The 13,994-nt window shown below is 53.0% G+C and overlaps 1 protein-coding gene across 1 annotated transcript in view; it reads left to right on the top strand.

Moving 5' to 3' along the window:
- The window catches only part of RPH3AL (rabphilin 3A like (without C2 domains)), a 146,184-nt gene that overhangs the window by 119,328 nt on the left and 12,862 nt on the right, over window positions 1-13,994 (top strand). Inside the window, 1 exon segment of the mRNA XM_035027607.1 lies at window positions 740-914. Coding sequence (XP_034883498.1) covers window positions 740-914 — 175 coding nt within the window.

Here is a 13,994-nt window from a genome sequence, read left to right as displayed (position 1 = left end):
AACTTCCATGTGTGGCGGATGAGAGGAAGCGGGCAGCAGGGATGATCATGAGCGTCACCTCTGTCGAGGGGCTGCTCTGTGCCCAGTGGGGCCTTATGTTCGTTCAAAGTCTGGTCCTCGTGGCTGCTCTGTGAGGCGGGCCCCGTTCCTACATTCCACCTAGTGGTGCTGAAACTGGGGATCTGGAAGGTCGATGTGTCCAGATCTCACAGCTGCCAGATCCAGATCCAAACCCAGGCCGTCTGCTCTGAACTGCCAAGGTCTTCTCTGAGAAGGTCACGTTCCTTCCCGCTCTCCCCGTCCTCTTACTGAATACCCTAAATGTATTTCTTTTGGTGGAGAGATTGTGGAGTACTTGGCGTTTCTTGAAGTAGGCATGAAGAGTTCGGGGACCTTATCTCAGTGCAGGTATCAGTTCTAACCTGGGGCTCTCTGCGGTCGGGGCCCTCCCTGCACCTGCGGGGATAGCCTCGTCCCCGGGGAGCCCTCTAGAACAGCTTCTGGTACTGCTCCGTCCCCGAGCCTGACCCTTCGCCGAGCCTCCTGTCGCTCGCTCTGCCCCAGAGCCTCGAGGGAAGGGGCAGGTGGGAGGAATGTGGGTGGCATCTGCGGAGCACCTTCTGGGTGCCCACAGCGCAGAGCACTTCCCAACAGGGGAGGAGAGCAAGCCAGCGTGGGAACACGGCACAGGGAGGGCTGCTGTGTGTCCCTTGCTCTAAGCAGATGTCACCCCTGCCAGGTCTGGAAGAGGTCGGGGGCCTGGTTCTACAAAGGGCTCCCCAAGTACATCCTGCCGCTGAAGACCCCCGGCCGGGCCAATGACCCCCACTTCCGACCTTGGCCCATGGAGCCCGCCGAGCAAAAGCCCAGAAGCACTGAGACTGGTCGTGTCTACACATGGGCCCGAGAGAGAGGTAAGTCCCCTTTGCCCCCCGTCCCGGGATAGCAGCCGTCACACTCCCGCCATCAGCCAGCCGGGCAGCGCCATGGGCACCAGGCCAGCGTCGGCCACAGCCGCCACGGGGCTCATCCCGGCGCATCGTGCCTCCCTGTCCCTCCGCTCCCTGCCGGCGCCCATGTGAGCGGCTGGACCTTCGCACAGTGATCGCTCGCAGCAGGTGGGGTCCCCTGGGGGCCTTTTCACAAGCAAGCGCTCATTTGGGGCCGGAGATGCCGTGAGCACTAGGGATCTTTGCAGGAATGCGATACCTACTGAGGTTTCTCACCAAGTATGAGAACGCATCTTTCCAAAGCTGGCCCATACCGTCTCTTCTCAGTGCTTGTCTTGCGTCTCAGGAAGGGAGGACTCCTGGCTGCCCTGGTCCTAATGAGCAAAATGACTGTGCCCGGAGTCCTTTGGTCCTCGTGCAGGCCGCGCTGCTCTGGTGGCATGCCCGGTGGCCGCCGTCAGAAGGGGCGCTCGGCCCCACTGGTGGTAACAGTACCTGGTGTGGTAGACGGCCCCCCACAGCTTGCATGATGCTTTAATGTTTGGGATCTTAATTTTTAAAATTCCTGGTCTCAACACAGGTTCCAGAGTTGGTTGGAGCAGGTGTTTAAACCCTGTATTACAGACGGGTAGCCTGAGATGGGAGAAGAGGATGCACTTACTGAGCTGCTGTATGGCTGAGCTGGGACCAAAAGGCAGGGTCTTGTCCTCTGGGCCCTCGCTCCTTCTGCCCTAAAGGGTTCAGGTTTCAGCCCAAGATGTAGAGACTGAGGGTCCGTAATGAGAGAAAGCAGCCAGAGGGATGGTGGGCTTACCTGATGCTGGGGTCGGGGGAGGCATGGGAGCTGTTTCTGCAGGGCTCTTAAAGATTTCTGTCTTTGGATTAAGACCTGGCATTTATCTTTATATCATTCGGGCTTTTTTTTCTCTTGTTGCAAGAGTAAGGTGTGTTTATTATAAAACGTTGAAGGTTGCCGAGTGATATCCTGTAGAAAGTAAACATCGGCTGTAGGTCAGCCCCTCCAGACATGACTGGCAGTAATAGCTGGGCCTCTGTTCTGAAGCCTTCTCCTCAGCGTCCCCCAGCTCTTTGTGCAGAAGGCCTTGCTCGCTAATTCTCCCAGACTCCGTTTGCACTTCTCATTCCCACGAGTTCGCCTTCCCAGCCGTCACTGCCACAGCCAAGCCCTTGTAGGGACCATGGGCGAGTGCAGGTGGCCCCGGGGCGGGCGCGCAGGCAGGGGAGCAGGCCATGCTGGGACTGGCCCCAGGGGCGGCCGTGGGCCTCAGGGAGGAGCCCGGAATGGGGTTTTCTGGAGAAGTGGCTCCCTCCTCCACTTGGGCCCTTTTCCACCCTCGAGCTGGGGCTTCCTTCTGCCCCCACACCGTCAGGGTGCATCTGTGTCCCTCGGGCTGATGGAGGAGTTGCAGCTGGGGAGACAGAACGCGGCTTTGAGTGGGTTGAAGAGGGGAGGCCCCAGGGGCCCTCACCGCCCCATGTGCTCAGCATCCACACAGGACACACGTGCACACACACATACACGTGCATGCACACTTCCCTCTGGGAAGGGCAGAGTCTCTCTCTCCTCAGTCATGCAGACACAGATGGCCTTTTAGTGACGTGGGCGAGGAGACCAGCGGCCCACACGCTTGCAGGCGGCTCGGTGTATTAACTGAGTTTGCACAGCGGCCAGGCCAGCCCATGTGGCGGTCCCCCTGGTGAGCTTGGGCTCCCTCTGCAGACTGGGTCAGAAGCCTCCAGACTCCCAGAGTACAAGGCAGCACATCCTTCATGCAGGCCCTGGGCCAGCCATGTTGCAGCTCTGTGATGATCCCCATTTTATTTATTTTATTTTTTTTATTTATTTATTTGAGACAGAGAGAACGAGAGAGAGAGAGCACATGAGAGGGGGGAGGGTCAGAGGCAGAAGCAGGCTCCCCACCGAGCAGGGAGCCGGATGCGGGACTCGATCCCGGGACTCCAGGATCATGACCTGAGCTGAAGGCAGTCGCTTAACCAACTGAGCCACCCAGGCGCCCTGTGATGATCCGCATTTTAGTGCCAAGCAGGAACAGGTGGCCCAGACAGATGACTTATGTGTCTTGCCCATGGGCAGCAGAAAGGTGAGGGCTGCTGGCCCCAGGCTGGTTGGGGAAGCCCAGAGGGTGTCTGCACACACGCAGAGATGGGGTACCTTGGGGGGTGCATGGAGTACATGGGGTGGGCAGGCCTGAACTTGAGGAAACCCACAGTCGAGAGGAAGACTAGGAGCTGGTGGAGAAGACAGAGGAGGCATTGCTGGGGAGGGAGGACGAAAGCCCAGAGGTTCTATGCCATGCGAACCAAAGCACCAGGGGTTTGCAAGGAGGGGGCCACACCCAAGCCGACTGCTCCTGAGCTGCTTCCAAGCCTGATCTCGTGGCTGTCCTCTCTGATGAGCCTGTGCAGAAGCCGGGATCTGTGCTTTCCGATTGACTTTGGGTCCCCTGGCCGTCGCAGACATGGCCATATCCTCACAGAGGCATTCGGGTGGCTACAGGATACCTGTGGGAGACTGGAAGGCCAGGCCAGCTGGAACCATCCTTATGATGGGCCTGGGCCCAGGGCGAGGGGGGAGGTCAGTCCCACGCTAGCCCTTCTGTGGCTTCCTGGTGGTATACAGGCCTGGAGGTCAAGCCTGCGGCAGCCCCGCACTAATGATCTGCCTTGCCTGTCTGGAAGCCTCCCGAGCTGCCAGGGCCTGCCGCCTCAGTCCCAGTTCCTTCTCAAGCTGGTCTCCAGGCTGTCAGACTCCCGGCAGCAGACAGCCCAGGGCCAGCAGCCTTGGGAGTCTGGTGTAGGGGCCCCACGGGGCCTTTCCAGACCACTGACAACTGGGGAACCAATTAGCATTTTTCCAGCTCCAAGAGTGGCTTCCTCTCCCCAGCCCTACCAGCAGCCATGCCCAGGTGCCCAGCAGTTGGCTGGGGTCCAAACTGCAGTTTGTGGTCCAAGTGAGAGCCTATGTGCTAAGCACAGCCCTTAGAGCACCCCATTCAACCAAAACTGAGCTCAGGGCCAGGCAGAAATAAAGTAACCAGCACTGGGGTGTGGACCGCCCACCACACTGGAAGCTGCATATGGGCAGGGCCATGTGTGTCCTGAATAGGCCAATCCCTTACCACCTACCATGGGAGAGGCAGTGGGATAGATGCTTCTTAGGTAAATGAGTGGATGAATGAATGAATGAACTACCCATTCCACTGCCCCCACCCCGCCCCCAAAAGATTTGAAAAACTGTGGAAGGATTTTCCTTAGGGCCTGCAGGCTCCCCTGGGTCAGGGTTCTGTTGGACAGCACCAAGAGAGACTTGAAGACTATTAAAACCCCTCCCACTCTCATGAAGCAGCTCTTCTCCCAGGCCCCTGCCTCTGGGAACCCCAGGACCATCATCCCCCTCCTGCCCCACAGTCCCTGCTTCTCAGCATGAAAGCTGATCCTGGGGGCAACTGGGTGGCTCTGTAGGTTAATCGTCTGCTCGGGTCATAGTCTCGGAGTCCTGGGATCAAGCGGGGAGTCTGCTTCTTCCTCTCCCTCTGCCCCCCCCCACTCATGTGTGCTCACTCTCTCTCGCTCTCTCAGATCTTTAAAAAAAAGCTGCTCCTGGGGGCGCCTGGGTGGCTCAGTTGGCTAAGCGGCTGCCTTCGGCTCAGGTCATGATCCCAGGATCCTGGGATCGAACCCCGCATCGGGCTCCCCGCTCAGCGGGAAGCCTGCTTCTCCCTCTCCCTCTGCCTGTCACTCTGCCTACTTGTGCTGTCTCCCTATCTCTCTGTCAAATAAATAAGTAAAATCTTTAAAAAAAAAAAAAAAAAGCTGCTCCTGGCACCAGATGCTCTCTCTTCTCTTCCCCTGCCTGTGTTCCTCTGAATCTCCCTCTCTCTCTCTCCCTCCCTCACTCTCTCTCTCCCTCCCTCTCTCTCTCTCTCACTCACTCTCTCAAATAAATAAATAAAATCTTTAAAAAAAAAAGTTTCGGGGCGCCTGGGTGGCTCAGTCGTTAAGCGTCTGCCTTCAGCTCAGGTCATGGTCCCAGGGTCCTGGGATTGAGCCCCGCATCGGGCTCCCTGCTCTGCAGGAAGCCTGCTTCTCCCTCTCCCACGCCCCCTGCTTATGTTCCCTCTCTCACTGTGTCTTTCTCTGTCAAATAAATAAATAAAATCTTAAAAAAGAAAAAATACCCCCATCGGGGTACCTGGATGGCTCACTTGGTTAAGTGTCTACCTTTGGCTCGGGTCATGATCCCGGAGTCCCAGGATCGAGCCCCAGGTCGGGCTCCCTGCTCAGGGGGTGTCTGCTTCTCCCTCTGCCCTTCACCCGGCTTATGCTCTCTCTCTGTCTCTCTCGCTCTCTCTTTAAATCTTTAAAAAAAAAAAAAAAGAATACCCCCATCAGTTGACTGTGTTTTGTAATATTTAAATAATGTAATAAGGCAAGAAAATAATCTGTTGCTATTGGAAAAGAGAAGAAATTATCTTATTTGCGGATAATGTGATTGTATACTAAGAAAACCCAAGAGAGCCTACTAAGACAACCCATTGGGATTAATAAGACAATTTGGGAACCGACAGGATGCAAAGTAAATCGATGGTTTACACACCAAAAAAAACGAATAGTTTTACTCTGTGCTAATTAGAAGGAAAAATGGGGAAATTCACTCATAATTGCAGTAAAAATTATAAAATGCCTAGAAGTGAAGTTGAAAGGCAATTATAGGTCCAACTTGAAGAAAATTATAGAACGTTATCACAGGACAAAAAGCAAGAGACAAACAGGCAGACAAAGATCTTGATCCCTCTGAATTAATAAGTGTAATAATTCCTCTCTGATTTCCCAGTGGAGTTTTTAGGAAGGAACGGATTCAGACATTTCTGTTATCCACTGGATAAACAGAATGTGGCATAATCATGCAGTAATATATTATTCAGCCTTAAAAAAGAATGAATTACTGACTAGGCTACAACATGGATAAATCGTGCACACTCCATGCTAAGTGAAAGATACCAGAGACAAAGGTCACACGATTGTATCACTGAAATTATATGAAATGTTCAGAACAGGCAAATCCATGGGGCACCTGGGTGGCTCAGTTGGCTAAGCATCTGCCTTCGGCTCGGGTCATGACCACAGGGTCCTGGGATCGAGCCCCAAATCAGGCTCCCTGCTCAGCGGGGAGCCTGCTTCTCCCTCTCCCTCTCCCCCTGCTTGTGCTCGCTCGCCACTCTCTCTCAAATAAATAAATAAAATCTTTAAAAAAAAAAAGAACAGGCAAATCCATGGAGACAGAACGTAGATTCGTGATTGCCAGGGCTGGGGAGTGGGGGGGAAGGGGGAAGGATTGCTAATGGGTACAGAGAACATGTGATGAAGATATTCTGGAACCGGATAGTGGCGGTGCTTGCACAACTTACTGAATATACTAAAAACCATGGAATTGTACACTTTCAAAGGGTGAATTTGATGGTATAGGAGTTATATTTCAATTTAACAAAATGTTTTGTTGTTGTTTTTTTAAGAATGGCAAGGTAAAATAAAATCTTTAAAAAAAAAAAAAGGGGGGGCGCCTGGGTGGCTCAGTTAGTTGAGCGACTGCCTTCGGCTCGGGTCATGATCCTGGAGTCCCGGGATCGAGTCCCGCATCGGGCTCCCTGCTCGGCGGGGAGTCTGCTTCTCCCTCTGACCCTCTCCCCTCTCATGTGCTCTCTCTCTCTCTCACTCTCTCAAATAAATGAATAAATAAAATCTTTAAAAAAAAAAAGAATGGCAAGGTAGTAGCTGCCTGACCAAATGTTAAGGCTTACTATAAAGTTACTGTAAACAGTAGAAATAGTATAGTATTTGCACCAGAATAAATATTTATTTATAGGATAAATAAATAGGTAAGTACAACAGAATGGAGAAATAATAGACCTAAGGATGTATGGAAGCTGAACATAGGTAGTTTTTCAATTCAGTGGGAAAATAACAGGTTTATGTAACAACCGAAATTAGCATAATTGGATTTCCACCCCATTCCATGTGTATTCAGAAACACACTGCAGATAGATTAAAGATCTAAATGTTAGGGCCGCCTGGGTGGCTCAGTCCGTTGAGCGTCTGACTCTTGGTTTGGGCACAGGTCATGATCTTAGGGCCATGAGATAGAGCCCCGTGTTGGGCTCCACACTGGGCATGGAACCTGCTTAAGATTCTCTTTCCCTCTGCCCCTCCCCACTCCTCCCTCTCTTAAAAAAAAAAAAAAACAACTAAATGTTAAAAATAACACAAAGAATGTATTAGAGAAAGATCCGAAATATTTTTTTCTGCTGTGTTATCTTAAAGAGAGCTGGTGACTCTCCAGCATGTGCAGGACAGGTTGGCTGAGTACCTGGGTTTGCTACTCTCTCCCTCTTCTGGACAGTGGGTATTGATGTGGGACAAAGATTTGCCTGCAGACCCCTTGGTGAGCCCTCTGCAAGCCTGCTTACTTCAGGTCATTCATTCTTCTCCAGGATGGAGTAGGGAACAGTGTGACCTGAGTGGCTGTGGGTCTGACGTGCATGCCTCTGGGAGAGGTCCACCCTCCTACCTGATCAATCTAAATGGGTTGTGTGCTCCATGCCACTTTTCAGTGGTGGATCGTTGCTCCAAGTTTATGGCAACAATGACTAAAGCCAGCTTTTGCACACTCCTGGGTCTCTTTGCTCCCCTGTGAAAAGAAGGTATAAAATGTGGAACCAGTACTATGGGTTCTTGGGTCTTAATCCCTTTAGAGCTCTGCCCACCTGTTCAGCAGACTTCTTTCCTTTGGAGCTGGATTCCCACCCTTGGGCTACGTACAAAGATATTTGCTGGCGGTAGGGGTGGTGGGTACCATATTAATCTGGCATATTTAGAATATAAGATATTACTTTTTTTGTCATATGCTAGAAAGTTTAGGGAAGGCACCTGCAGCTGTGGTTCAGCAGCTCAGTAATGTCAAGACAGGTGTCTATAATTCTTGCTCTTTCCCTCATGGTCACAAGATGGTTGCTGCAGTTCCAGCCATCACTATAAAGAATGGAAGAAAGTTAAAAGGGGAGGCTGAAAAAGCAAGCCTTTAACTTCTGCAGCCTTGCATTATGATAGAAGCAGACAGTGGGGAGGGGGGCTCGTATTGGACACTGGATGAGCCTAATTCCCTATAAGAACTAGAGAGAGAGAGCTAAATTTATCTGACTAAAGTCATTACATCTGGAAATTATTCTCAGATAGGATTTTGTGCTTCTCCAAGGATCCTTAACATGATGGGGCTTCTTCTTTTCTTCAGCCCCCAGTACTCTGACTGGGGGCAACATTGCCCTGGATCTGCTTGATGGTTGGTCTGCCCCAACTTGCCCAGCTGTGGCTGAGCTCCTGAAATTGGGGGCCTGAAGCCCTGAGTCTAGAGTCCATACACTGTTTAAAGGGCTTTCTAGGATGTGTCTACTTTTCTCGGATGGGAGCCAGAGAGCTGGGATCCCTAAAAGACCAACCCCGGCTTGGGAAGGCTTTGCTATGTTAGCCTCTCCCTGGGAGCCTGGGGCTGGGCAGGTGGGAGGGGACCCTTGTCTAGCCTTCATCACTGCCCTGTGGCCTGCCCGGATTAGGGAGGCCTTTTCATTTTGCCTTCCACCACACGCCCCATAAAGCCCTACCCACAGGGTACAAATACCCACTTCCTCCCCACTGCGTCTCCTTGGAAATGGCAGAGAAGCCGTGGTAGGCCAAAAAGCCCCTGGCTGAGGCACAGGCAGGCCTCTAGAGCTCCTGTAGCCGTGGGGCAAGTTCACTTTCCCATCTCCATTGAGGCCAGAGTCACCATCCTTCTGCAGGGCCCTCCCACCCCCCACCCCTGCCCCCGCCCTCTGGCAGCCCCATGAGCAGAGCAGGGGCTTCCTAGAAGGATTTGAACAGATTTACACACTGGTTGACTTCAAGGTCTGTTCCAGAAAAGTACTTTCAAGGTTTTGGATTTGTTCCAGTTGGACCGTTTTGAGAAAAATAGAGGGGTTTCATTATCGCTTCCTTGGTTCACTAAATTTTAAACAATTTTTTTTTAAATCCTCAACTACGGTTCTGTTTGCAGTCCAGGGAAAGCAAGCGTAAGGATTGCTTGGGTTGAGCAGTCTGGTTCAGGTCAGTCTACTATGTTTTGCCTTCTGGAATGACCCGTGGCTGGCCCACCTCCCACCCCTTGCCACCGTGTCCAGTACATTGGGTGCCGCACTGGCAGCAGCCAGAGCTCTGTGGCTCACGGTCTTTATCAGCTGCCGGATGGTCAGACAGCCTGGGGGTGGGGGCAGCTTCAGGAAGGACGAGGAGTGGGGGAGGCTGTCCTATAGGCTGCAGCCAAGAGGCTTCTGAATCGCAGCCCATTCCTCTCCCCTCTGAGTTCAACATGGAGTAAACCATTGCATTAATCAGCACCATGCACACTGGCTTTTCAGATTTGGTGAGAGGATTTTTGGTTGCCAGGAACAGAGACCACCAAGGCCAGCTCAAGTACAGGGGTTGCTGCCAGGCTGCTGGGGAAGGTCTTCCAGAAGCAGGGAAGGAGACAAGGCTTGCGAGACCTGTGGGGTGGAGGAGTATGGCAGCAGATGCTTCTACTTCTCAGGGAACTTTCGGATCAGCTCCATCCCCTGCATCTGTCATGCCCTTCCTCTGGCAGTTCTCAGGACCCCACATCGCACTCGGGGAGGAGGTGATTGGCTCAACCCATTCCTATCCAGGCTTTCCTTTTTGCATCTAGCCTGTATCCCATCAGATAGAATAAATGGCATGGCTAGTTGGGGCTGCTTTTCCTCAAAGCAGGGCTGGGACAGAAAAGGGGAACTTTGTATCTCTTGTTCAGTAGCCACAGAATTGGATGTTTTGTATCTGATATGGTAGTGAGTTCCCTGTCACTGGGAGCATTCAAGCAAAGGCTGACTATTATAGTGAGGATACTATGCTTTAGAAACTGAGGGAAATTCAATATAGACTTGTTCCCGTGTGTCCAGAGTTTGCCCCCATATTGTGATCAGGGAGCTGGGGAGATGGGGATTCATGCTATGGCCCAAGATGGAGAAATCCACATGGGCCACGAAAGCTTGGAACCACAGACCTCTGTCTCGTTAGTGCAGAGCTGCAGCCGACAGAGCTAATCAGCAGTTCAGTGGCAGCCGTTTTTCCATCAAACCCATATGCTGTTTCCTGACTTCTTAACGCAGCGTGCTATTTATACCCGTAGATCCATTCATTCTTAATGAGCCACGGTTGTGGATTGTAAAATGTTTTATTTTCATACAGGATTGCTCACTGCCCAGAGCCAGCTGTTGCTATGCCACCTTCCTTCTTTCTCTGTTCCTAAGAAATTAACGTTTTGGAAGCTCCTCAGAGCGCTCAGCTGCCCTCTCCCACTCCCTACTCACCTCCCAGTGTGTCCCCAGCCAGACTCTGGACTTGCCATTTCTGTCACGTTGGCCCGGACGTGGCACATGAACTCCCTTCAGCCTTCTGAGCAGCTGGGAGGGTGTGTTATATGCAGGGGGCCAGGCTGGCGGAGGCTTGGAGAAGGAAGCAGAGGATGGCAGAGCAGGAGGGCTTCCATGTTGCGAAGTGGGATTCCATCTGTCCTCCAATGGTTGGACATTTGCCCATGTTAGAGGTTGCAACTCGATCTGGCTTAGTGCTTTAAGTTCACCAACAACTTTTTTTTTAATGTGGAGAATTCTTAAAAAGATGGAATTCTGGCTGCTTTTTTGAACATCAGAAAGTCTGCCAATACTGCCCCCTCCCTGGACAAATTGAACAGGCTAAGTAGCAGCTTCCCTCTTCACACTGGGCACACAGTCTCAGGTTTGCCCCAGTCCCCACCCTTCCCTGTTGCCTCTTGCCACTCTGATCGTCACCCTTACAGGGTTATTAAGAAGAAAATGAAATAGTTCTTGTTTCCACATCCCTGTGAAAAGAGAGAGACACTAGGGATTAGACCAACAGGAACATCTGTTGCAACAAAAGTAGGCATACTTCTCTGCGGAAATAAATACTCATATCCAGATATATCATGATAAATATATCAGAATAAATATCACGTCCAGCCCACCTCACCCACTGACCCTGTCGGCTGACCAGTGGAAGGCAGAGCCTGGCCGTGTCACATCTGTGCCTCTCCACTCCCGATCCTGACCCCAGGCTAGGGAAACTAGTTTTTGGACGTCCTTCTTCTTCTCTGGGCTCTGGTTGCCCCAGGAGTAGGATGGAGATGAGGGGGCCGGGACAGAGTCTGTTCTCTTCCAGCTTTCATATCTTACAGTTCCAAATCCAAGGGAAGGGAACTTTCTGGAGAAATTTCTGGCAGGTGGTGCAGTAGCTCACAGATCATACACGGAGGCTGCCCCTGCTGCAGAGACCAGCCCCATCTGAGCACTGGCCCTGCCCGCTGTGCGCACGCGCCCGCAAGCTCGCACGCATGCGCACGCAAGCACGCACGCAGGCGCGCGCAGGAGCCGGGAAGGTTTAGAGAGGAGGGTGGGAGACGCCATCTTCCAACGTCTGAGAAGGCGGTGCGGGTCCGTCGCAGTACCCTGGAAGCTCCTGATTCGAGTGTGCATGGGGTAGGTCTGCTGTCTGGGGCTCCCACCAGCCATTTGGGGAACTGAATGGCTGCCTTCTCCGCAGGTGGGGATGGCGCTCAGTTGCCGGAGCCCCTGTGGGCCGTACCGGGGCAAACCCCCGCCGCCAGTCAGTTGGCAGTCTTCTCGTGTGGCCGCCATTCCTGCACGCCCTGAAGGCCTGGGGACCGTTGGCTTGTAGGTCTGTGCGGGTGAACGAGGCGGCCTCCGTGCCGAGTGGCCGGATAAAATCAAGGATGGTCGCTGCCGAGGCTTGCATGGGTGCTCGCTGCAGGCTGTGCCAGGCGCGGTGCGTTCCTTGTTTCATGGTGTCCCCTGACGACCCGGGCAGGGTGAGCGGTGTACTTCCGTGGTCCCATGTTAAAGTGGGGCGCCAAGAGGTCGGATAACTTGCGTCATAATCTCCGTGTGGACAGAAAGAGCCCCTTGGCGTTCAGGAAACTGCCCTTTCCCTAAATCTCAGGGAAGTCTTGTGCGGCTGTGTTTTGAAAGAGAAACCCATGCATACTAATTTGCTCTGACCTTCGGAGCCCTTGATGAAGCCAAACGCTAGCCCGATGCCAGTGTGTGGGAAGGGGGAGGGGGGCATCCCCAGAACAGAAGCCTGAAGCTTCAGAGAGCTGTGTCGCCCCCACTGCTGCGCCCCACCCCTGCCCCAGCAGCACCCCCTGCAGTCCTGGGCATCCTCCTTGGCTTGGGGATTGATTTCCCAAGAGCAGAAGGCCGCCATTAGCCACACCACAGAGGTCAGGGGCATGGCTGTCCATTCTCATTGGTTTAAGCCCACTGACAGCCTCAGTTGATTGGATGATTCCAGCTGCAAGGCAAGGTGTTGGGCCTCCTTGTCCCCACTCCCACCCCATCTGAGCCAACACCGGGAAGCAGGGTCCAGCCCCCCGAGCCAGCCTCTGGCTTCAGTTAATTGTGTGTGCAGAACTCTCAGCAGGAGCCGGGCCAGGGCCGGGCTCCACCCTGTGCCGTGAAGCACACCCTCTCTAGCCGCTCACCCGTCTCACTGTGGAAACCTACAACTCTGTTCTGCCCACTCTAGATTTCTCAGCCTCTAGGGGCCTGGGTGAAGTGAATAAACCCGGGCCTGCCTGCCCTGTCCAACGCCAGTAAAGCCCAAGGAGATAGCAGTGCCAGCTCTGCTCAACTCCTCAGCTCTCTCCTGCGGCCCCCCGTTTGTCATAGGTGAAGGCCGGCCTGGCACATAGGCTGAGCTCACTCCCCACTGCTGGCCCCGGAGCCACAGCAAGGATAGGAGAGTCCGTCTGCCCAGATCTCCATACAGGACAGGGGGGCCAGGCCTCTCCGGCCTCACTTGCCTCTGGGTCCACCTGGGGTTCAGGTAGACCTGGCAGCCCATCCCCCACATCCAGGTTCTGAGCACAGACCCCATGGCCCTGAGCCTCTGCCCAGGTGGGGGAACGGCAGGTATGAACCCAGAAGCCAGGAAGGCTGACCCTGAGGGAATGGGACAGAGAGGCCTGGGAAGGAGAGAGATGCTGAGAGGTAAGATTGGAGAGAGAGAACCTGACCAAAAACAGAAAGAGGAACCAAGAGAAAACCCCAGGAAGACCCAGAACACAAAGGCATACAAGATACACAAGACAGGAAAGAAAGACGAGGGAAGCAAAGGCAAGAGATTTTTTTTAAATATCGGCAAAAAAAGAGGCACAAAGACACAAAAGACGAAGGCCCAGAGACCCACAGAGACGGAAGGAGCGAGAGCTATGGTCAATGACAGAACCAAGGCACATTTTGCATCCCAGCAAAGGCAGGAGATGTTCACTCACTTTGTTTCATCTCTGCTATAAATCAGCAATAACTTGCCAGAGAGAAATAGTGCAGAGCACATCCAAGCATACCTCATCCCCTCAGTGCCTGAGCCTGGAGCCTTCCTTTTGAGCCAGCGGGGCTGTCGGGCCCCAGAGAAGCCCACCACCTGGCCTTTGCCCTTCCTGTTCTCTATCAGGAATGCAAGACACACACTGGCCCCAGAATTTCTATCCCAGCGTTTCTGTCTAAATTGTGCCCGTTTTTAAATTCCACCTTTTCCAAGAAGCCCTCCCTGACTTCCCGTCTCCCTGAACATTCTCTGCCTCCCCTTGAGAGTATCACGTTCTCTCTGGAGGAAGCTGTTCTTATCTTACATCCATCCACCTCCTGTTCTATCTGGAGCTCCTCCAACAAGGGCAGGACTACAGGATTTCAATGCTGGCGACCACATCACTATTGATTTGAGGATTCGTCTTCATTATCCAGTGCCTCCTGTCTGTCTGTGAGCCCAAAGGAAGGAGTTAATTAAATCAGTGGTGAAGGAGTGAACAAGCACAGGAAACTCTCCACTCCCCAAACTCTGAATTCCCAACCTGGTCTGTGCTGT

Source organism: Mirounga leonina, unplaced genomic scaffold (genome assembly GCF_011800145.1).
Source record: "Mirounga leonina isolate KUSES-001 unplaced genomic scaffold, KU_Mleo_1.0 Mir_200, whole genome shotgun sequence".
Taxonomy (NCBI): Eukaryota; Metazoa; Chordata; class Mammalia; order Carnivora; family Phocidae; genus Mirounga; species Mirounga leonina.
This window is presented reverse-complemented; position numbering and strand designations above follow the sequence as displayed.